General features: G+C 40.1%; 1 protein-coding gene across 1 annotated transcript; it reads right to left on the bottom strand.

Moving 5' to 3' along the window:
• Nucleotides 1-1,624: 1,624 nt before the first annotated feature.
• LOC108719638 (tyrosinase) lies at nt 1,625-13,613 on the bottom strand. Its single transcript, XM_041568178.1, has 5 exons — nt 13,528-13,613; nt 10,057-10,850; nt 9,237-9,447; nt 2,649-2,790; nt 1,625-2,231 (listed from the first exon to the last, which is right to left on the bottom strand). The coding sequence occupies exons 2-5, from the start codon at nt 10,846-10,848 to the stop codon at nt 1,940-1,942; spliced, it is 1,437 nt and encodes a 478-aa protein (XP_041424112.1). The 5' UTR covers nt 10,849-10,850; nt 13,528-13,613; the 3' UTR covers nt 1,625-1,939.
• Nucleotides 13,614-24,958: the final 11,345 nt, after the last annotated feature.

Here is a 24,958-nt window from a genome sequence, read left to right on the forward strand (position 1 = left end):
AAAGGTGGTTATAGCATAAAATCAATGGGGCAAATTCACTAAGACGCAAAGCGCCGAGCGTTACTTCGCTAGTGTTTGGCATTTGCTACAGCGCAAATTCACTAACGAACGCTGGCGTAGTTTCGCTAGTGTTACTTCGCACCCTTACGCCAGGCGAATTTTCGCTAGCGACGAAACTAATTCACTAACGCGCGCAGTGTACTGAACGCTACCTTTTACGCTAGACTTCCTTCGCCACCTCAGACCTGGCGAAGCGCAATAGAGTAGATAGGGATTGCTTCCAAAAAAGTCAAAATTTTCTAAGTCCCAAAAAACGCTGGCGTGTTTTCTACATGATGGCTGATAGGCTAAAAAAGATCGAAAATTTTTTTGGGGCTCCCCTCCTTCCCCCCTACATTTCCTGACTCATGGCAACTTACCTAGACAGTGGGCACATGTGTAGGGCAAAATAAACATTTTATTTGATGTTTTGAAGGTTTCCCAGGCATTTGTAGTGCTGATACGTATTCCTCCATTGAAATTTGAATTTGGCGCCATATGCAAATGAACCATCGCTAGCGAAACTTCGCATCGCTTGGCGAATTATCGCTAGTGCAACTTCGCAAACTTACGCTACCCCTGTGCGCAACTTCGTATTTTAGTGAATTTGCGGAGCGCTGGCGAAACTACACCTGGCGAAGTGCGGCGAAGTTGTGCCTGGCGCAACTTTGAATCTTAGTGAATTTGCCCCAATGTTTAGTGTAGTAAAGTTGTCCATATAATAACAAATAAATACATAAAATGATAAAAAGTCTATTATCAATTATTTCTTTTAAAATGTGTTTATTCCAAATTTGTATTTGGTTAACAAAAATAAATACCTTAAAGTGTATCTGACCAAGTTGCCATCCTTCTTGTGCTTCTCCTTGACAAAGTCTGTGGTGTAAGTGTGAGTTTCGGAATATGAAAGACTGCTGAAGCTGAAATATGGCAGCTCCCTCACAGAGGAACATGGGGGATCAGATGGGTAATGTAAAAGCATCTGTTCATACTTTTATAGCAAAATTATAGATAGCAAGCAAAGACAATATTATGATGTAAAAAAAAAAAAGGTTTCATTTCTGGTGTCAGTATCTCTTTAAGAGGGATATAAATGAGCTGGAGAGAGTGCAGAGACTAAACTGGTTAGAGGGATGAGAAATAGAAATTACACCTTAATTTTAAGTTTTTCCTCGTCTTACACCTCTTCTAGGTGCTAGTGATTTATATTGCGTTTTACACCATTTTTTCTGGTCCCCTGAAAAAGTGATGGAGTGAATATTCCCCAAAGCATCTCAGTGCTTGTGGATTGGGTGCCATGTGTTAATATATATTGGCCCTTAGCAAACCAATCGTATGACAGGAATTCCAGTTTAGCAACTACTGGTCCAATCATCATCTCTGGTAGGAACCATGTTGTGTAATCTGCTGACAGTCAGGGGGACATAGTCTGGAACACAAGCCCCACAATACCAGACACAAAGAGGAGGCACAGAGCATTGACAGCTGCTGGGACTTTATTTAGACCATTACATTAAATAGAACAACAACTGATTTATTTACAATCACTCAATCAATAACCAATAGAGCAGTATCTATGGCCTGATCTGACTCATGAGTAGCCTTCACATTGCCCTAATTCCTTGGCCCCTTCCTTGTCAACCTGCCTTTACCCTTCCAGGCTGAGATCACATGACTGGGGGCACATGAGGGCAGTAAATTATTCCAGGGTATGAGATTAATAGTAGGGGGTTATTAGAGCAAAATAGGGTTCCAGCCTGGGATCAGACATGGGGGGGCAGTAGATTATTCCAGGTATATGATTAATAGTGGGGGGGGGAGTTATTAGATCAGAAGAGGGTTCATGGCTGGGATCAGACAGGTGAGGGCAGTAAATTATTCCAGGGTATAAGATTAATAGTTAGGGGTTTCTTAGACCAGAAGAGGGTTCCAGGCTGGGATCAGATGTTTGGGGCTGATCAGGGATATAGGTGGTGGCTGCAGTGACAATTCCCTCATCACTGTCTCCAGGCCCAAACTCTTGATATTTAGAGAAAGTGTATCCAAAGTGACGAGACGTCTGGAGAAGGTCTTTATTTTGATAACAGGGGAAGTAGGGGGTAGTGCACTCATAGGGCCCCTGGCCAGGCTCTCTATTTTCAGGGTAGAGTTCTGGGGTCCCATTATATTTGTTAATCCATATTTCCAATATCCTGAGGAGCAAATGAGAGTGACAATCATATTCCATCTTGTAATTTCACTTTATTTACTCTTATACTTCATTTTCCTGTTGCCTTTTCATGGTGGGATTCCTCCATTTTTTTTTCATGTGTCCAATGGAAAACCTTAAAAGGCAACTTCCAAGTGAATCCCAAAACCAAGGTTAACAAGGTATCATTACCAGTTTTACTCATTGTGTTTCTTCCCCTAAATCACTTTTAGCCAAGTTGTTCCATCAATGACTAGAACTGTGGCATCTGCATTGTCAGGATGGTGTTACATTGAATATCATTAAATTGCACAATAATAATTGATAAATGGGGAATCTAATGGAACAGTGGCCAATAGTCTACTGTTGGTCTCCTGCCCTCCCCTTTTGTCCCATGTCAGGATTCTGCTCAATAACTTACTTGTCAATGAAGTTATGGTGCAGCAGAAACATTGGGTCATTAGTGGAGATGGGCACTTGGGCCATGGTTCCTCCCAAGTACATATGGACAAGGTTGTGCATGCTCAACTCCAAGGTTTCTCCATCTGAAGGCCTCAGATATCCTGAAAACAGACAGAAAGTGATGCGTAAAAAACACAATCTACACCCAAAATTCATATGATCTTGCACTCAAAGGTTTGTATATCAACTAATAAATGTCACCATCAGGAGGGGTTTGTTTACTTTATGTATTTAATGTACATGAAGCAGTTTTAGACTGCCAATACCAGGCTTTTAGGTCACCATTAAATGTACTGTGTATACAAAAGCACAAAGGCAATCATAGTTAAAAGTTTTGATGGAATAATCATCATTATCTGTAACCTACAATAATCACTGTCACTTATGCCCAAGGCATTCACTGGTTTCTTCTGTTACCCAAAGGAAGGCAAACTATCAGAAATGAAAGAGTATCTACAGCCAACCACAGTAGAACCTGGATTAGGTCTGAGCAAGTAAGGAGGGGAAGAATCAGATATGGAAGAGAATCTACATGAAACCATAGTAGAACCTGGATAAGGTATGTGCAAGTAGAAACGGGAATTATCAGATATGGAAGAGTAACTACAGCCTACCACAGTAGAACCTGGATAAGGTGTGTGCAAGTAGAAAGGGGAGTTATCAGATATAAAAGAGTATCTACAGCCAACCACAGTAGAATCCGGGTTAGGTCTGTTCAAGTAGGAAGGGGATGTATTAGATGAAAGAGTATCTACAGCCAACCACAGATAACCTGGATTAGGTCTGTTCAAGCAGGAAGGGGAAATATCAGATTGGAAGAATATCTACAGAAAATAACCGTTGAACCTGGAATAGGTCTGTTCAGGTAGGAAGGGGAAGTATCAGATTGGAAGAGTATCTACAATCAACCACCGTAGAACCTGGATTAGGTCTGTTCAAGTAGGAAGGGGAAGCATCAGATTGGAAGAGTATCTACAGCCAACCACAGTAGAACCTGTATTAGGTCTGTTCAAGTAGGAAGGGGAAGTATCAGATTGGAAGAGTATCTACAACCAACCACCTCAGAACCTGGATTAGGTATGTTCAAGTAGGAAGGGGAAGTATCAGAATGGAAGAGTATCTACAACCAACCACCGTATCACCTGGATTAGGTCTGTGCAAGTAGGATTGGGAAGTATCAGATTGGAAGAGTATCTGCAGCCAACCACAGTAGAACCTGGATTAGGTCTGTTCAAGTTGGAAGGGGATGTATCAGATGGAAGAGTATCTACAGCCAACTACGGTAGAACCTGGATTAGGTCTGGGCAAGTAGGAAGGAGAAGTATCAGATTGGAAGAGTATCTACAACCAACCACAGTAGAACCTGGATTAGGTCTGTGCAAGTAGGATGGGGAAGTGTCAGAAAAAGGCCATTGCAAAGTAATGTCTTCTGTATCCCATGGTCAATAAACCACAAGAATTGTATCTGGCAGCTCCTCTCACTGATCAGCAAACCTGCAGGACAGCCAGTAAATGCACCAATTGCAGTTTAGTTCGTCACCTAGGCTTCTCTAACAAATTGAGCTAGGCCAAACTTCAAAAGAGCCAAACAGAGCCCAACACATCTACGCAGGATCTGAACCACATGGGATTCTTTTAATCAACAAGCTATGCAACTATGGGATAGATTCATACAGCGTGGGTACAAATTTTGGGATGTTAAAAATGCCTATGATAGAGCTGTGGGAGCTAATCACCATGATCTTTTGGTGCTTAGAAGTAAGAATAAAACACAGGGTAGATCAAATGGTCGATCTAAGTATAGGGAACATCCAATTCAGGCTAAACGTGATTGCCCACGTATCATTACCACATTTTCACACAAAAGTCCACAATTACGTAAGATAATTCAGAAGTATTGGAGTATTTTGGGCCAGGACCCTAAATTGAAAGGTATTTTGCCCACACAACCCAATTTTGCTTATAAGAGGGGACCCAGCCTTGGTTCTATTCTGTCTCCTAGCCTTTTTACGGATACTGAGGTTTCTCGATCCACACATTGGTTAACAACTAAAGGCTCCTACAGATGTGGTGGAACACGTTGCGGTGCTTGCCGCTATATGAGGCCAACCAAAACTTTTAAAGGCAGACGAGATCCTAAATTATATAATATACAGTTTTATGCTAATTGTGGTACCAGGAACATTGTTTATCTAATTACCTGTGTTTGTGGTCTCCAGTACGTTGGTAAAACAACTAGACCTTTCAGGAAGCCCCTTTCGGAACATCTGGGCTGCGTAGCACGAAGTGATTGCAGTTCTGCAGTGGCCAAACATCTGATAGAGTGTCATAATAGTGCCCTGTGTGTACATGCCCAGATTATAGATAGAGTGATGTCTGGGGTACGCAAGGGGAACTTGGATTTACCACTTCTTAGAAAAGAAGCAATGTGGATATATAGGTTGGGCACTGTTTCTCCAAATGGGCTGAACAGGGAGTGGGAGTTAAATTGCTTCATTAGTTTTCTCCTTTTCCGTTTTTTGGATTTTTTTATTTTGCTTCCCCTTCACATGTATGCATTCATTTATATATTTTTATATTTAAATATATATATATATATTTATATAAGAAATTTCTTTGCATATCTGTTTTTTGCATATATGTGTATACATGTTGTATGTATTTATGTCTTGTTTTTCCCATTTTTGAATAATGATTTTTCAAATTTTTTCATTTTCCATTTCTTTGATTTTTCTGATTTTTCTAAGTTTTTCAATATTTACTATGTAGATCCAATGTGTTATATTGTTATCTTGTTATTTCAATATTATTTGTTTGATCTATATTCATACTGAAGTGGACTGCTTAAAGAGTTTACATTTTTGATACATGACATAGTTTCCCACTTAGTGCAAATGCACGTTACGTGATTTTTTATTCATGTGTTTCTGTTTGATTTTAATGATACGTGTTATTTTAGTGTGAGCCCGACAGAGGGCACTCATGCTTCTGATGAAGTGACACAATGGTCACGAAACGCGTCAAGTGCAAATCCCCTGCCCGCTGGTGATTTTAATCTATGGCCAATAAATATAAATAAAAAAAAAATATAAAGACCCACGGTGCAAAAAAAAAAAATACCTCGGTGCCCGCAAAAAAGGAATTTGTATAAAAGTGTTATCCATGGCAATGATGGGCCAGTTCTTATGTACACATCATTTCTACAAACACATTCCCAGGTGGACCTACTAATGGCTAAAACTAAATACTACCAGATACCAACTCAGATGATCTTTACTACAAAGTGCTTACACCTCTCAAAGCAACTTAAGAAATGTGTTCATAAGAACTGGCCCATCATTGCCATGATTAACCAGGCTCTCTCCCCCATGTTTGGACATGGTAAAAATCAGAATCTGAGAAACATTTTGGTAGAGATTGATTTAATTAACAGAATTACTGGGCAGAAGAAACTGGGTTGCTATCGCTGTCCCGATTGTACAACATGTCGGTCCAAGACTGACCAACACTGGCAAGAGATTCAAGATACTTGGCTGCACCACATCTTTTGTGATCTACATTCTGACTGCCCATGTGGCCTATACTACGTGGGAAAAGCCACCACCCCACTGAGAGCCAGGATAGCTCTGCCATTAGTAAAGCCTTAAAAGAAAAGACGGCTAAACAACCGGTGGCCGGACATTTCCTTCAAATGGGTCACAGGCCACCCACATTCCATTGTATCACAATTGACTTTCAACACCAACTGCTGAGAGGCCAAAACCAAGATCTTGCCCTATTGAGATGAGAATCAAAGTGGATTTACTGATTAAATACCGTTGCCCCGTAACAAGACTTTACCCTTGTGTTGCTTTATATACAAAGGATCATGGTTTTTCCCAGTATTTAAGACTGTTTTCCGTACACCATTTCCTCATGCATATGGACTTTTGGAATGATAATATGCTTAAAGGGGACATATAGTATACATTTTCACAATGCTTTAAATAATGTAAAATTAAACTGTTCTCAGCCCCTCCCCCTTTGCAACTCCCTGTCTCAGACTGTTCAGTATCTGAGCTGCAGCCCACGGCTCTTTCTGTATAAGCTATAGAGCAGCAGCCAATGAGGAGTGGGCGTGTCTGTGATGTCACTCTCAGTCCTTCCCTGCAGACTTCTGTTAACCCTTACTGCTGGTTTTCCCTTCCCTGCTCCTTTCTCTCCCTCTTTGCCCTGTTTGTTTTACCCCCTCTCTGCCCTGTTTGTTTTCCTCCCCCTCCCATCACTGCATGTTCCTTTCTTTTGCCCTGCAATAATTGTGGAAAAGAAAGAAAAGCAAACTTCTGTATAGATAATACATAATCTGCTGCTAAATGTATTTTATTCTTTTCTGGGGGCAATGAGCAGTATGAGCAGTTAGTGTAAGTACCATAGTCATTTTATACCCAGTATATGTTGTATACAAACACCAATCAACATCTTATGGGTTTTCCTTTGTAAAGTCCCCACATCTGTTATTATATGTTAAACAATTCCATCAGCTGCATTTATTCCCTTGCAACTCCCTGCACCTGACCATAAATTATCCCACAACAGCTGCATTTATTCCCTTGCAACTCCCTGCACCTGACCATAAACTGTTCCAAAACAGCTGCATTTCCCCTTACAACTCCCTGCACCTGACCATAAACTGTTCCAAAACAGCTGCATTTATTCCCTTGTAACTCCCTGCACCTCCCTATAAATTGTTATTAGTGTCTGATGCCTATTTACTATGGAACACAGGAGCATACTGTAGTACTTTAAATACAAGAAAATATTACTATTAGATTACTATTACAGTTTGTATTAACCTTCACATATATTGCTTTATGTTGAGCATTTAAGGTATATTGATACAAGTGAATGATGAGGCAGCAGCATAAGACAGTTATGTGCAGGCTGGAAACACGCAGGACAGAGGGTGAGAGGGGAGGAGTTTGACTGCTACAGCTCAGGAGTTCAGCCTGTCAGTCAGTGCTGTGACCACTTCCTGTGAGATAATGAACAGACACTCCCACTCTTGATTTCAGCCTAGACACTGAACAGCTCTGTTATAATCAGAGTTCAAGGAGGTAAAATGCTTTCAAAACGTTTTTCTTTCTGCATCATTACATGTTTTGAGGAAGGATGAGTAATATATCTGAATATGAAGGGACATGAAATGTCCCCTTTAACAGCTTTTTCAGTGCTGAATATTTGCAACATTATTGCTTTATGTGGATAAATATGTGCCTATCTTCTGTTACGGATATCCTCTTCCCTTCCTGGTCTCCTTCTTATTTTAACCTTTCCGTCACCAACCATACCACTTGCCACTATACCTTAACCGGCTCTTGAAGTATCCCGCTATGTACTACACACCTGTCGGCATTATTATGTGGGTCTAGACCTAATTATACCCCCTAGATCAGTGATCCCCAACCAGTAGCTCGTGAGCAACATGTTGCTCTCCAACCCCTTGGATGTTGCTCCCAGTGGCCTCAAAGCAGGTGATTATTTTCGAACTCCAGGCTTGGAGGCAAGTTTTGGTTGTATAAAAACCAGATGTACTGCCAAACAGAGTCTCAATGTAGGTTGATAATCCACATAGGGGCCACCAAATGGCCAATCACAGCACTTATTTGGCATCCCAAGAAAATTTTTCATGCTTGTGTTGCTCCCCAACTGCTTTTTCTTCTGAATGTTGCTCACGGGTTCAATAGGTTGGGGATCCCTGCCCTAGATTATGAGCCTGGGCTTTATATGGCTCCCGAGAGATGGCACCTTTACCCAATGATGGCCACTGCAAGATTGACCACTGACTCGTTGTTTGATGCACTAACACTCAGCACTCAATGTTATGAATGGGCAGAACACAGATACGTTTGCACTTTAGCAGGCGCTGAGAGGCTTAGCAGAGGGCACAGGGAGCTGCTCTATCTGTTACTGCTCGAAGTCTGTCGCCTCTGGTTGCTAAGTAACGGCTTGTTGGGAACGGATGGGTATACGGAAGTCTGGTGCGATAAAACGCACATCCACTGCTATATTGCAATATGATTGGCTAGAAAGTCCCTGTGCCGCTTCCAATTGGATATTGTGCTACGAGTGAATGGTGTGGCTATTTGGTGGCACAGTGACACTCTCCCCTTTACTCAGACCGACGACAATCTCTTATTATTTCTCTGCACTTGACACTCTCTATTCTTTCCCAAAGACACTCCTGCACATTAATGTTTTATTCTGCACGAGCTGATTGACAGCCCGAGTTGTTGCTTAGAAACATTTTTGGTGCAGAAGAAATGGACATAGGCTTATATTCTGGGGCATTATGGGTTCTCTGGTTTTTTGTTTGTACACTCCTGATGAAGATCCCAGTGAGGGATCGAAACATTGAGTTCAATAAATACATTTTTTATTTGCATAAAACCCTGTGAGTGCCACTATTCCATATATATATATATATATATATATATATATATATATATATATACATATATACACACACACAGTATATTTATATTTTAAACACACATTATAGTGTTCCTACCTTCTAGCGAGTTCCGGAAGCTTTTTCTTGATGTCTCATTATATGGAGGAGTATCAAAGTCCCCCCACTTGAGTGTATCCTCTACATCTTGGAATGAGGGGAATCTGCTATTCAGAGGGTCAGAGCCAGGTTTCCTCAGCAGCTTTTCCATTGTATGTTCTTCATGGTTTCGGCAGTAGACATCTGGGCAATCGTAACCACTGCATATAACCTGATGGGGGAGAAGAAAAAAGTTATGCTCATCCCAGCCTGGTGTTCCATTTATTTACATTTGGTTCCCATTCTATAAATCCATGTACACACTCAACAGTGATACACAACATCATCAGCTCTCAGTCTAGAGGAAAACTTGGGAGGTCAGAAATAATCACTTAGTACATGGAAGTTTTTTAAGGAAGGGCTGGTAAGATAAATAGAACCTTGACTGCAACTTCATAATAAAGGATTTTAGCCTGATACCATAATCCCCTACTGTTGAGACCTAACATGGTTTGCATTTAAAGAAGATGACTAGGCAAAAGGTTGGAGTCAATTAATCAGCCCCTCATGGTCTTGGTATTAAGGAACCACAGGGATGAGTGATTAAGTAGCCTAAGTAGAAGCTCCTTGTATAAATTGTACAATGTTGAAATATAACAATATTCTGATATACTTGCTTAGTGTTGGAGAAGATGAAGGATTTTCTGTGCAAACAATTTGGATCCCCATACAAACCTAGTAGGATACTGCAATGAGCCTCACTGGGGTACTGGTTGGAGGAAAGTTGAGACCTATGTAACCTGCAGTACACACTAGTGGATTCATTCTGTAAACGACTCACCTTCCAATAGGAGAAGTGGGAATAAGGACTCAGGTTCCCCTGCGCATCATTATCTCCTAGGAAATCATTGGTACAGATGGAGCAATTCTTCTCTCCTCTCCAATCATAATATGGAAGAGCAAAGTCTTCATCTCCAGTCATGAGCTGAATTTCTCTCTCCAAGAACAAAAGTCCCAGGCGATGCCACCCTAGGAAAGCAGGACCTTGGTGGGCATAGTTTTTTGAATCAATAAATACACTTTTTTTCATAATTGGCTTCATGGAGTAATAATGGATCCAAGAAAACACATCATAGACTGAAGCATCCACAAATGTATATGTGTCACGGTTGTGTCTGTCTCCGGTGGTGAGCACCACAAAGTCCTTGCTTTTGGTTGTCTTAGCAAGAGCCAAGTAACTGAAGATCCTTTTCCTCTCTACCAAAGTAAGTTCCCGGATCTCTTTCCGTACCAAAGTCTTTTTCTGATCACATTTATCACCATAGTAACCATATTTGCAATAGCCACAATTGAAACCACTGTAGTTTCCAAAGCACTCGCAGGTCCTATCATAATAGTGATGTGGCCAGTTCAATCGATCATCATACAGTAACGATTCATTCAAAACAGAAATAACAGGGACCACACTGGGTCGACACTTTCCACGTCCTGATCCAGAACCACAAGGGGTTCCATCTGTCCATTCTGAGCAACAGGTCTTTTTCTGTAATGCTTCATTTGTGGTGCAACCTCTGGGGAACTGACTGTGCACCCCACTGAGAGACAAGGCTAGCAAGATCCAGAGACCGTGCATGACTGTAGGTAACAAGAGACAGTCTAACAGAACGTTGCAATTGTATCTCTATAAACCTCCCTATTATATATTTATATATAGTGATCATATCCCCTTATATATTTACAAGACCAGAGAGTAGCACGCACACCGTATCTTCTTTACTCCAAAGGGTTTATTTAGAATACAAAGAGCAATTACATCGGTTATACATCGAAGTTTCGGTTGTGTTCTACAACCTTTATCAAGATGTGTTACTTAATCAACACATCTTGATAAAGGTTGGAGAACACAACCGAAACTTCGATGTATAACCGATGTAATTGCTCTTTGTATTCTAAATAAACCCTTTGGAGTAAAGAAGATACGGTGTGCGTGCTACTCTCTGGTCTTGTACAACGTTCAACTACAGCACAGCACCCAACATTTACTTAATAGCAGATAGCGTGTGCGGATTTTGGAGTCTTTAGTCCCTTATATATTTATATATAGTGATCATATCCCCTTATATATTTATATATAGTGATCATATCCCCTTCATATATTTATATATAGTGATCATATCCCCTTATATATTTATATATAGTGATCATATCCCCTTATATATTTATATATAGTGATCATATCCCCCTTATATATTTATATATAGTGATCATATCCCCCTTAACTGTCTCTTCTCCAGTGTAACCAATCCCAACTGGCCTTTCCCCATAACTGACCCTTTCCATTCCCTTTATCAGTTTAGTTGCTCATCTCTGTACCTTCTCTAGAATTGGAACCCAAATGGCACAGCATATTTTACATGTTTCAACACCAGTAATGAGTGTAGTGGAGGAAGGGACCAGTGACATTCTCTGTACATGGATAGAGAACTGGTTACAGGACCAGATACAAATAGGAGTAAGGTGGAACAACAGCATGCCAATATAACAATTCCAATAACTTTATTATATACTTATGGCATGAGATTATTTAGGTCATACATAGTAACATAGTAAGTAAGGTTGAAAAAAGACACATGTCCATCGAGTTCAACCTTTTTTTTTATTTTTTTATTAACTACCTATCTGCCAGTTGCCCCCATAGCACATACTAGTGACATTATTATTAACATTTATTTATATAGCGCCAACATATTGTGTAGCACTGTAAAGTAAATGTGATACAACTAAAGCACATGAATTGTATACATAGAACATATGGAGTTACATACATCACAATCAATACAGGTACAAAAGGTGATGAAGGCCCTATGCAAAAGAGCTTACACTCTAAAGGGAAGGGAGTAATACACAAGGTGTGGGAGTGGGCAAGATCAGAATTAAGTGGGTGAGAAATGTGGTACTGTATGTGGTGTTGCGTTTGGTAGTTAAGCAGAGTGAGGGGAGGCTTCTCGCAAGAAGTGCGTTTTAAGAGATTTCTTGAAAGCAGAAAGGTTGGGAGAAAGTCGGACAGACCTTGGGAGAGAGTTCCAGAGGAGGGGTGCAGCCCTTGCAAAGTCTTGAATGTGAGCATGTGAGGAGGTAATGAGAGAAGAGTTGAGTAGCAGGTCAGTAGAGGAGAGTAGTAAGCGGTTGGGTGAGTATATAGAGATGAGTTCAGAGATGTAGGGTGGGGCAGAGTTATGAAGTGCTTTGAAAGTCAGGGTCATTAATTTGAATTTGATTCTGAAAGGTAACGGAAGCCAGTGCAGGGATTGACAGAATGGCGAGGCAGAGGAGGAGCGGTTGCTGAGGTGTATGAGCCTCGCAGCAGTGTTCATTATGGACTGGAGAGCTGACAGTCTCTGGAGGGGGAGGCCAATTAAAAGAGAGTTACAGTAGTCTAGACGCGATATGATGAGAGAGTGAATAAGAATTTTGGCAGCATCTTGGGTGATAAATGATCGTATTTTGCATATGTTCCTTAGGTGGAAGTGACATGATTTAATAAGTGACTGGATATGAGGAGTGAATGACAGGGCAGAATCCAGGATAACCCCAAGGCACCGGGCCTGGGGAGAGGGGGTGATAGTGGAATTGTTAACTATGATGGATACTTCTGGGATGTTACTGGTGTTATTTGGAGGAAAGAGAACCATTTCAGTTTTAGAGGGGTTTAATTTAAGGTATTTCCTGTGAATAACATTTCCAGTGAATAACAATGTAGCCCCCATAGCACATACTAGTGACATTTCTAGTGAATAATAATGTAGCCCCCATAACAAATAATAGTGACATTTATAGTGAATAAAAATGTAGCCCCCCCATAGCACATACTAGTGACATGCATAGGGAATAATGATGTAGCCCCCCTCCCATAGCACATTGTTCAGTCCTCACTACGTGTTACCCTGGGGCAGTGTGTAGCTTGACATGCAGATAAACTCCTTCCTTCATTCACCCACTGACACAGGTTATTGAGCTGCAGTTTTATTAACAAAGGGCAATGTGTAAAACTAGGGGAGATAGAAAATGCTTAGTAAGCTGTACAATACACCATAGTATATATAAATCCATAAATACTGTGTAGCATATGTAAAACTAAAAGGGATGAGAGACATCTGTATAGTATTAGGCCTAGATACCTGGGCAGGAACAGGAATAGCAGTGCCATGAGGTGACTGCATTTAAACAAATATAAAACTTGCATAGAAATGTACAAAGCAGGTAAATAATGACCTGCCTTTATAGATCAGGCTTGGGATAGAGCAATACCTACCAACGATGTTACCACGTGTCTGGATGGGGTTGGATTGCTATGGATAGAGATGTGCTAACTGTATACACTATAAAGATGGCAGCTACAGTGATCATTTCCTGGTATTATACAGGGTCACATGGGAAGGGTATGGTGGCCTAAGAAGAACATTTCTATAACAGTGCACAAGCCCTACAAGTAAATAACAAGGTGATGCAACACAAACAATAAAACAAAGCTGGAGGCATAACACTCCCCGTCTGTTATTGGAAGATATCACCCATTTTCTGGTTTTCTGCAAGAGAGTGATAAGAACAGTTCAGAAATGGGGCCAAAGTAAAGTTCAGTCTCATGTTGCCTTGTGATCTTGACCTCCACTGTTGAAAGTCTATTTTGATCAAGTGGGTCAAGCTTCCTCAAGGCACTATCTTTAGAGACAAGTTGTTTACATTGGATGTGCTTTAGCTCTTTAGTAGCTGTTCCATGCTGTATATTGAGAATGACAACGTCTGTTGCCTGCTACATTCACTGTAAATTGTCTTTGGACAGTATATATTTGTCTTTGGACAGCAGTGTCAACCTTTGCAGTTGAGGTTAAAGGAAGATCTTTCTTAAACGACTTTGCTTTATGAAATAGGCAGGCAATGGACCTAACTAGAGACCTCCAAGTGGAAAATCTTTTGACTCGAGGTGGGTACTCGAGGTGTTGTGCAGAGTGCTGACACTTGGGGACAAATCTCTGGGTCAGATGTTTCTTTTAGTAACTCATACACATCATCAGAGTGGTTCTGTTCAGAGGTATACATGAATGTGTGTCCTGTAAACCAGCTGGTTTGTTTTAAACATACTGCTCGTACAGCTTTTGTTGAATGATCTGCTGGGTTTTGACCTGTTAAAAGTACATCATTTAGGGAGACTCCATTATATTTGGAACTGGAGTCAAACACGACTCTGATCTGACCTGGCTTCTTTGGGTCGTATACTCCAAACATTGGCAAGTACCAGCATTCTTCTTTCTTTTAAATACTAGGAGCTGCTTCTGCATGTCCATTGTCAAATATCTTTCTCATGAAGGTATAGACATGCTCTCTCATCTCTGGTTTCTTTTGGCGAGTGCATGCAAGAGAAGTGAAATGTTTGAGTGCCTTGAAGAGAAGTGGAGCTACCCAGATGTTGGCATTGTCTTTACACATACCTTGCTCTATAATCTCTAGGAAGGTTTTGTCTTCAATGGAGAGAGACAGTTGGTTGTTGTCTTTCGATCTTTGGAAGATGGTGCAGCCTAAGGGATCCTCATCCATACTGCAGGGGTAGCTGTTATAACAAGGGTTTCTAGTAGTTTAAAATATTTTATTTGATTTTCATATTAAACAAATTAAATCAAAATGACAACAAATGTTATGCAGATGAAGAAAATATGTTGCAAAGAAGACAATGGCATGATAGTATCAAAACTATATCATTCATGAAAAATAACAAAAAACGAACTAAAAATTAACTAAGCCAGTGGATGCACAAGTAATAAAAGAAAGAAAAAGCCCATTTATCATCTGGAGTGTCAGATAGGTCATCTAACTATTGAAGAAGGCGCATTATTTGATCGCCAGTATTGGAGTTACAGATTTAAAAATAAGGAGACCAAATCAGCCTAAAAGAATCTTTGGAAATACTTCCTTTAGTTTTAGTTATTAAGGCTTCTTGCCAACTAAGCTGATTCATATAAGAAATGATGTCCGATAATGAGGGGGGTTCCTTTTGTAACCAGAAATTAAATAAATCTTTCCTGGAAGCAGCTAGAAAAAAGGAAGTCAATAATTTACTCTCATGAGAGATAATATTTGACTTAGGATTTGCAGAAAGCATATTAATATCTAGATGCAGTAAAGCAATACACGGAGATAGTTTAATTTTTATCTTCAGTCTAGAATTCAAAAAATTAGTAACTTCCCTCCAAAAAAGGTTAATTTTTGGACAGGACCATAAATAATGAAAAATTGACACATTAGTCTCGTCACATTTAGGACAAAATGATATAGGACTATTAGAGGTACTTTTATCAAACATTTTCCCATATCCTAAATGAATAAGCTTAAAGTGTTGTATTCTCCAACTCTCTGCCAAAATTAATTTATTATAAGTATTAATAGATTTCACCAAATCTGAGGGAGACACTTGACATTGTAAAAACTCAGTCCATTTAATGGACGATTTAGATAATGGATGTGAGTCTGTACCATAAATATTCCAAAAATTTTTAGATAAAGAGTTAATTGAAATCAAATAGGGGAGTTCCAAAAATTCTGCCAAATCATCTGCTTGTGGTCAGCTAAAATCCAATTGTTTTTATCATGCAGTAGAGAAAGACCGCATTGACAAGCTAAGTAATAATATCTATCAGATTCATTAAGCTTGGACTCATTTTTGAGTTTTGACCAAGACAATAAAGTTTTCTTATGTGGATCAAATAAGTCTTTAACTAAGACTAGTAAATTTCTCTTAGCAGAAAATAGAAAGGAATCAGACTTTTGATAATCTGAGGGTTTAAGTAAGAGCTTTGCTGGCATGAAAGGGGTTTCTGTATAACTATACCCATGTTGAGAGAATAAATGTTTCCACACAAAAATAGAATCACGATAAAGAGGATTCCTTTTAAAGTCACAAGGAACATTTCCCCATTTGCTATGTAAAACAGATAAAATATCAAAGAAGGGTTCTTGAAAGATCTCGATGTCAGGGTTTGTAAATTTATTGCCTTGAGAGATCCACTCAATAAGATATCTGGTGAGGGCTGATGAATTAAAAGCTCTGAACTCAGGAAGGTTTAATCCTCCTAGTTTAACTGGAGCTCTTAATTTATGAAGTGCAATTTTTGCCTTTTTACCATTGCAAATAAATTTATTTAAGGCAGAGTCAAGTTTCTTAATATCAAAATGTTTTATAAGCAAGGGGAGATTAATTAATGGTTATATTAACTTGGGAAATATCAAAGATTTAAAAAAGAGTGCTCGTCCCTTTATATTAAGGGGAGAATTAGCCCATTTTTCACACATGGAAAAAACCTTTTGACAGGCTGGAGTGATATTCAAAGAATATAAATTATTTAGATCTGATGGAATTATTAATCCTAAATATTTGATCTGATTCTTTGGGTTTTTAAGTTGGAATTTCTTAAGTAAAGATTTAGAAAAAGAACCATAAATATTCATTACTTCCGATTTCTCAACATTAATTTTATAACCAGAGAAGGACTGAAAGTCTCGGAATAAATCAAAAACAACCTTAAGTGAGGACTCAGGATTTTTTAAAATTAGTAATAAGTCGTCGGCAAAGGCTAATACCTTGAGATGTCTTCTATTAATGGTAATTCCCGAAATTGACTTGGATTGATCAAGGAAACGAATTAGCGGTTCTAGAGCAATATTAAATAAAAGGGGCGACAAAGGACAGCCCTGTCTTGTCCCTTTAAATATTTCAAAAGGTGTCGACCTAGCTCCCCCCAAAATTATTTGTGTTCTGGGATTTTTGTAAAGATATTTGATATATTGGAAAAAGGGGCCTGTGATACCAAATTTCTTAAGGCAAACAAATAGATGATCCCAGGTAATATTATCAAACGCCTTTTCAGCATCAATATTAAAAATAGAACTGGGGATTTTATGTTTTTTGGCGAAGTATAAGATATGGATCAGAGCCCTAATATACTTTACTCCTGACCTATTCTTAATAAAACCATTTTGGGCCTCGGATATTATAGAGGGAAGAATTAAAGAAAGCCTATCGGCAAGGACCTTGGATAGTATCTTGATATCTTGATTTAACAAGGAAATAGGCCTATAGGAGGAGGGAAGGGATAAGTCTTTGTCTTTTTTTGGGATAACTCTAAGATTTGATATTTCACTAGAAGGTAGGCTCTTTCCAAAGAATAATATATCATTGAATAGGTTTGTTAAAAAGGGTGAGATTTTATCTTTCATAATTTTGTAAATAAGAAGGGTTTCTTAAGAAGTTGGTTAGCTAAGAGGAGAGTTATTCTGAGTTTCTTTGACCAGAAAATGATTTGGGCATGGTTGGAAGAGAGAAGGGCAACCATTCTCCAATGTGTTTGTATGCAAAGTGTTGATGCTGGTTGGCCTTTGTACGCCCCCCCCAGGCAAACTTCCCCTATGATGACCCATCCAAGGTCTAGCTTAGTCAGATCTGTTGTAGAAATTTTGGATTCGTTATCATTAATCCAATTACATTTGATCATAGTTGGCAAGGGCAAGCGTATTTGTCCATCTATGGACTCCACTTGACAGCCTGCCGCCTTTCTCCCTGCTGTCTCAATAACTCCTGCACAAGTTTTGAGGGAGTGTGGGGTGCTTGGGCCCTTGATATTGAATACATCAAAGAAGGCTGAAGAGGCTAGAGATCTGTTACTCTGATCATCCATAATTGTAGAAAACTTAATGGCTTTATGCCTTTTGGCCTGTCAGGTACACTCTAACTAAGCAAATCCTGGAGCAGGATCTGCCACCTATGCAGACTTCTGTACATTGGGAAGTGACCTCTGGTATGGTTGTAGCAGTGTCACCTTCCTTCCCGCAATGCTCGCTAACACCCTTGGTGTAAGATACAGTCCATGGGACTGGCCCAGGGTGTAATGCTGTTTTGTGATGTGTGCTATCACATTCTGTGCATTTTACACTGACTTTACAGTCCTTGGCAAAATGATCTGTAGATGAGCAGCACTTGTAGCAGATTTTGTTTTCCTTTAAGAAGGCTTTGCAGACCACTATGGGCTTTTCTGTAAAGCCTCTGCATGTAAGAAGGGGGTGAGGTTTCTGGTATGGTGGACACTGCTTACCAGGGTCTTTGTTCTTTGTCTCCCCATGGGAGATGTCAGCTGACCTGTAGGAAGAATCTGGAGAGAAAACCTTCGTTTTGTCAACTGTTACTGCAGTTTTGCGAAGGTTAGGCACTGAATGGGTGGAATGTGGCAGAGTGAAATCAAAACTGGGGTAATTTCTCAACTTGGCTTGTTGGTATACCAAGTCCATGAATACAGTGAATGGAGGAAATGGAACATTGTGCCCTTCTTTGAACTTTGATCCAAGTGGCATCCACCACTCTTGTAATTTGTATGGCAACTTTTGCACTATGGGGTTAACACTTCTGGCTGTGTCAAGGAATGCAAGCCCTGGTAAGTCCCCTTCGGCTTTGGCTTCATGTAGTTCCATTAACAGGTCACTTAGTTATCTAAGTTTTTGGTAACCTTTATTCGATATTTTGGGGAAGTCATCAATTCTTTTGAAAAGTGCATTTTCTACTACCTCTGCTGAGCCATAGCACTAGTTAAGTCTGTGCCAGATCATTCTGAGACCCGTTTCTGGGTGATTTATGTTGATTACCCTGATCCTTTTGGCATGCTCGGCAGACTCAGTTCCTAGGTATTTGATAAGGAGGTCTATTTCCTCACTGGGTGAAAGGTCTAAGTCTCTGATGTTTTGAAAGGAGGATCAACAGGCTCTGAAGCCTTCAGGGCAGTCATTAAACTTTATGAGTCCTTTGGTAACTAGCTCACACTGTGCAAAGAACTTGGCAAAGTCCATTGTGGCCTCGTTAGTACCAGGGTAAGTAGGTGGATTAGCGTAATAGTGATATGTAATAATTATTATGTAATCATGCCTGTCTGTAGGTTCTCCTTTAGGCTTCTTTGTGACAAACCACTTTATCATAGCAGAAAGGGCAGTTATGGGGATACCCCTAGGATGAGATACTTGGCAGGCATGGTGACTGTATGCAGGATCACTTTGTCCAGCATCGTCCCTTTGGTGCAGTTGTAAGTTGCTTCTCGCTTGTGGAGGTGTATGGGATTCTTGGTCTGGCTCAGGAATAGCGTGTTGACCTGTTCCTTGTGCTGAAAGAGAATCTGTACAGTGTTTGGAATGATGTTAGATACATTCAGAGGTAAGCTGCAGTGGGTCTTGGGGCCCAACCTCCATATCAAGCACCTGCTGTGTCTTTTGCTGTCAGGGTATAAGATTGTCTCTAGAGCTTCTGCTTCTGCTAAGGCTGCTGCAGCTTCCTTTTTAATGGCCAGTTTTTCTAGGGATGCTTCTAAGTGAACGCTTTTCTTTACTTTTCCCTCTTTTTTCCTCTCAGCAAAGACGGCATGGGCCTTTGCTGCTTCTGCATTTGTGTGAGCAATGGCGTTACCAATTCATTAGTAACAGATGAGCGTTGAGAGGAGCCTGAAACCTGGGATCTCAATATTAATTAAGATGTCTTTCTCTGTGACATTATGCAACAATGGCTAAGCCTTTGTCTGCTTTAGCTGTTGTGGCTTTCTGTGCTACAATGACTTGATAGTAGTGGTTGTATCTGAATCACTGTACTAGGATGTTGTATGCGCATGCAGTTAGTTGTAGTTCATCTACCTGCTTGATAGCCATTGTTTTACTGTGCATGCAGTGAGGCTACAGATCCACCCGTTGGACAGCCGTTGTTTTACTGTTCTGTCCTCACTACGTGTTACCCTGGGGCAGTGTGTAGCTTGACATGCAGCTGAACTCCTTCCTTCATTAATCCACTGACACAGGTTATTGAGCTTCAGTTTTATTAACAAAGGGCAATGTGTAAAACTAGGGGAGATAGAAAATGACAGTGCTTAGTAAGCTGTACATTACATCATAATATATATATATATATATAAATCCATAAATACTGTGTAGCATATGTAAAACTAAAAGGGGGTGAGAGGCATCTGTATAGTATTAGGCCTAGATACCTGGGCAGGAACAGGAATAGCAGTGCCATGAGGTGACTGCATTTAAACAAATATAAAACTTGCATAGAAATGTACAAAACAGGTAAATAATCACCTGCCTTTATAGATCAGGCTTGGGATAGAGCAATACCTACCAATGATGCTACCACGTGTCTGGATGGGGTTGGATTGCTATGGATAGAGATGTGCTAACTGTATACACTATAAAGATGGCAGCTACAGTGATCATTTCCTGGTATTATACAGGGTCACATGGGAAGGGTATGGTGCCCTAAGAAGAACATTTATATTACAGTGCACAAGCCATACAAGTAAATAACAAGATGATGCAACACAAACAATAAAACAATGCTGGAGGCATAACAGCACATACAAATGATGACTACATTATTATTCACTAGAAATGGCACTAGTATTTGTAGACTGGTAAAGATCATGAGAAGGGTTTCTTTGGATGAAGCAGGTTTTACATTTGAGCAGTTTTGTGCAGTATATTGTTATAGAGACCTACGGTACATTGTTTGGGGGTGAGGCATTTACTCTTATTGGACATGTTATGTATAAGGAGCCTGGCCTGGTATTTAGGGGCACAATCCCACCAAAGCCAATTGTGTGTCCCAGCAGCTATTACACTTCTAGGGAACTGTTGGCACAGGCAGGAGCTTGGCTCTGGAATGGCAGGGGCATAGGGTGGGTATCAGGAGCTGGGGGTGCTGCTGGGAGCCTCAGAAGAGTAGGGGGACACAGAGCAGCCAAGAAGGATCATGAAGGAGAGAGTGGAGAATACATGGAGTTGCTGAACCAAGAACACAGGCCTGATGTGCCCACTGCCAGCTGTAATGTTGTCATGACTACAGTGGCCAGTGGCACCAGGCTGAAACCATAGACAGTATAAAGTAGGGAGCTGGGGCATCAAACATTACTGGACTTACCTGGCACCTCAAGAGAATGGGCAACTCCCAACCAACTGCTGATTCTGCTGCTGAGCTGAGGGCAACTGTGATTCTGCTGCTGAGCTGGGGGCAGTTGTGATTCCCCCGGTCTCTTTATATCCAACCCAAGGATCCAGAGGGGATTCACTGATATGGGGGCGAAGCCAAATCCACCCCTTCAGGAAATTCTTTATTGTGTAACTAAGAGTGATCATATTCCCTTATATAATTATATATAGTGATCATATCCCCCTAATATATTTATATATAGTGATCATATCCCCTTATATATTTATATATAGTGATCATATCCCCTTATATATTTATATATAGTGATCATATCCCCTTATATATTTATATATAGTGATCATATCCCCTTATATATTTATATATAGTGATCATATCCCCTTATATATTTATATATAGTGATCATATCCCCCTGAACTGTCTCTTCTCCAGTGTAACTAATCCCAACTTGCCTTTTCCTTATCTGATCAGTGGGGGCATCAGTTCAGATCACATTGTTTTTCATGGTAAACCTGCCAGTAATGACTTGGCTCAGAAGGACTGATTAGATTGTTTGCTTTCCCTATTTACCCACCCCCGGGGTCAATTCTTAGGAAAAGCTGCAGCGTCAACACTCCTCCACCAACTCATTGTCCCCTCTGAGCCCCCCACCCCCGCTCTCTTTCCTGCTGCTCCCCAGGGCAATGTCACACAATACACAGTGTCACACACACAAAACACACAACACTTGTGATCCGACTTTGTAGCTACACACATACACACTGGTGTTCCTACACACACACTTACACACTGGTGCTGCTACACACACACATACTGGTGTTGCTACACACACATACACATTGGTGATGCTTCACACATATAAACTGGTACTGCTAGAAATAGGGGTGTTTTTATGTAGAGGTGTTTGCTTATATGTTCTATTCTAGTAATTTTGTTGTTTTGTAATACAGGTTCTTATATGTGAAGTTTAACCACCTGATTTTTATTGATGATGATGACTCGTCAGCCAATTAATGTTTCCCACCAACATTTATATTTAATGCATTCTCATAGTCATAACCTATACTTTGAGAAAGGCCTCAGAGAGGCTGAAATGCCAGTCTTCCTTATAAATAAAACATTTTTTATTTTTGTTAATATATATATATATATACCTGTATATACCAATAGTTTCCAAAGCAGCACTCCCTTTAGTGAAAAAATGTCATTTTTATTGTTACATAGTATCTACTTCCAACGTTTCCGTCCCCATTGGGACCTTTTTCAAGGATGATACAAAGTGTTATAAAACAAAATGTTAAATACCCTTGTGCTTCACAACAAGCCAATCTGTGCTCAGGTGTCCCATGATTGGTTAATTGATTCAAAGAACCTCAGTTTAAATAACAAGATCCATTGCTTTTTTTTGTTATATTTGTCCCTCGGATCAGAGGGACTCAGCTGTTCCTTCAAATTCATGGCACATGATTAGCTAAACTTGGGCTTCTTACTTACCTTTCCTTTCAATTGCTCATCAGTATGTACAACATCCCAATACTTAAGTATTATGTTCTTCACCTCCCTACTCTTTAAACCAAATTGACTGACATAATGGATCTCCTTTTGTTGCCATCTGCCTGGCTCTACAACCTTGTCCATCTCCTTTAGCAGTTGCCCTCGATCCAAACTCTCCGCCTATTTTAATGTTGAATCAACTAATTGTCTCGGGAAGCCTCGTGAAATAAATTTCTCACACATAATTCATAAGTCCTGCCTGATTTTGGAGATCTCACTGTTGATTCTGGCTACCCGCAACATTTGTGATATGGGCATTGAGTTTAGGAGATACCTAGGATGGTGACTATTATAATGCAATATGGTGTTCCTATATGGTGTCCTGTATCCAATACAGGTTTGTAACCTTTCCTCATTTTTGTACACTGTCACATGCAAAAAGTTTTCTTTCTCTTCCCTGTAATTCATCTTAAGTTTAATCGGACTCGGTAATTGGTTCAAGTGATCAATAAACTCCAAAAGCACCCCAATGGGCCCCAACCATATAAAGAAAATATCCTCAATATCGTCTCGGAAAAACATCATTCGTAAAAATATGTTGGGTTTCATAGTCCCGTATATATGCATTAGCATCTGCGGAAGCAACTCGTGAGCCCATGGCGGTCCCTGTGTGCGTTGGAGATAGTATTGGTTTTCAAATGTAAAATAATTTTTGTATAAGATGAATTCCAGTAACGACAATGTAAATTCAATTGGGGGACCAACATAATCCTCATTTCCAGTTATCAAATTTCTCATAGCATTCAATCCAAATTGATGTGGTATACGTGTATATAAAGTGTGTACATCTAATGTCACCAAAACCACATTTTCTAAAGGCAAGTCTATGCTCTGTATCATCTTCATAAAGTCATTCGTGTTACGCAGATAATTCCCAATCTTTATGGCACAAGACTGTAGCAGATAGTCAACAAAATGTGCAATGTTCTCATTTATAGAACCCCGGGAAGCAATAATCAGTCTGCCCGTAGGGTTCACACTGTCGTTGTGTACTTTAGGTAATGTATAAATCACGGGTAGAACGGGATAGTCTGGCACCAAATACTCATACATATTATCTGTGATCCACCCTTGCATTTTTGCCATTTTTAATATATTATTCAATTCCCTCTTGAATTTGTCCGTGGGGTTAAACAGCAGCTTGCCATAATTGGTGGTGTCCGATAACTGTGCCAGTAATTTGTTGTGGTAGTGCACATAATCCATAATCACTATCCCACCTCCCTTATCCGCATTCCGAATAATTCGATCTTTGTTACTCTGCAGAGACTTAACAGCCACTGGAGATAAATTACCTCGCCTTTTGCTTCTATCCGAATACAGCTGAAGCCTGTCATTATTAAGGAGACGATGAAAAGTTTTAATAGAGTCATTATTACTGGTGGGGTCATATTCACTTTTCTTTTTAAATTGCTTTTCCAAGGCAACTTTGTGCGGGTCCATCACATTACTCCTCACTCTTGTGCTTCCCCCTCACTCCTTCACTCGGACCCTCTCTCAGATCCATGTCCTCAGTTCCTTTGCCAAAATGTTCCCGTAACCCAATTTGCCTAATCAGTTTGAAATTATCAATGATGTGTGTAAATTTAGAGCTAAAGAGTAGGGAGGTGAAGAACGTAATACTTAAGTATTGGGATGTTGTACATACTGATGAGCAATTGAAAGGAAAGTAAGAAGCCCAAGTTTAGCTAATCACGTGCCATGAATTTGAAGGAACAGCTGATCCGAGGGACAAATATAACAAAAAATTTCAATACAGCCGGGTGTATATAGGTGTAAAGGATGGGTGATGTGTGGGACACTGATTTTGGGCACCCATTTCACGCACCCATATCCGGGTAAGAGATACAATGTCAGACAGCGGATGAATTGTGAAAGCACAATGGTGGTTTACATTATAAAGTGCCCCTGTGGATTGCTCTATTGTGGCAGTTAAAGGAGAGGACTGGCATGTATTGATCGAGTATCAGGGCAACATTAGATCCTGAAAGGACAGTAATGGAGGGAAAGTGAGATATTGCCCAGCAGCCAGTTAAGAAACATTGGGCTGAGGCCAGACATGACGCCCCCTCCTTCACATGTATGTCAATTGAACACATTCAAGCCCACCCCAGGGGAGGTGATACTGAAAAAATACTACTGAAGAGAGAAGCATTTTGGATTTACGAGC

The sequence above is a fragment of the Xenopus laevis genome, chromosome 6S (genome assembly GCF_017654675.1).
Source record: "Xenopus laevis strain J_2021 chromosome 6S, Xenopus_laevis_v10.1, whole genome shotgun sequence".
Lineage (NCBI taxonomy): Eukaryota > Metazoa > Chordata > Amphibia > Anura > Pipidae > Xenopus > Xenopus laevis.

Bases quoted from the DNA above. Each gene is read 5' to 3' on its own strand.
- LOC108719638 (XM_041568178.1), bottom strand. From the start codon at position 10,848: ATGCACGGTCTCTGGATCTTGCTAGCCTTGTCTCTCAGTGGGGTGCAC. The intron at 9,448-10,056 runs GTGAGTCGTTTA...CTCCCCCATCAG, and splicing joins CCCACTTCTCCTATTGGAAG to GTTATATGCAGTGGTTACGA. The intron at 2,232-2,648 runs GTAAGTTATTGA...TTTGCTCCTCAG, and splicing joins CACCATAACTTCATTGACAA to GATATTGGAAATATGGATTA.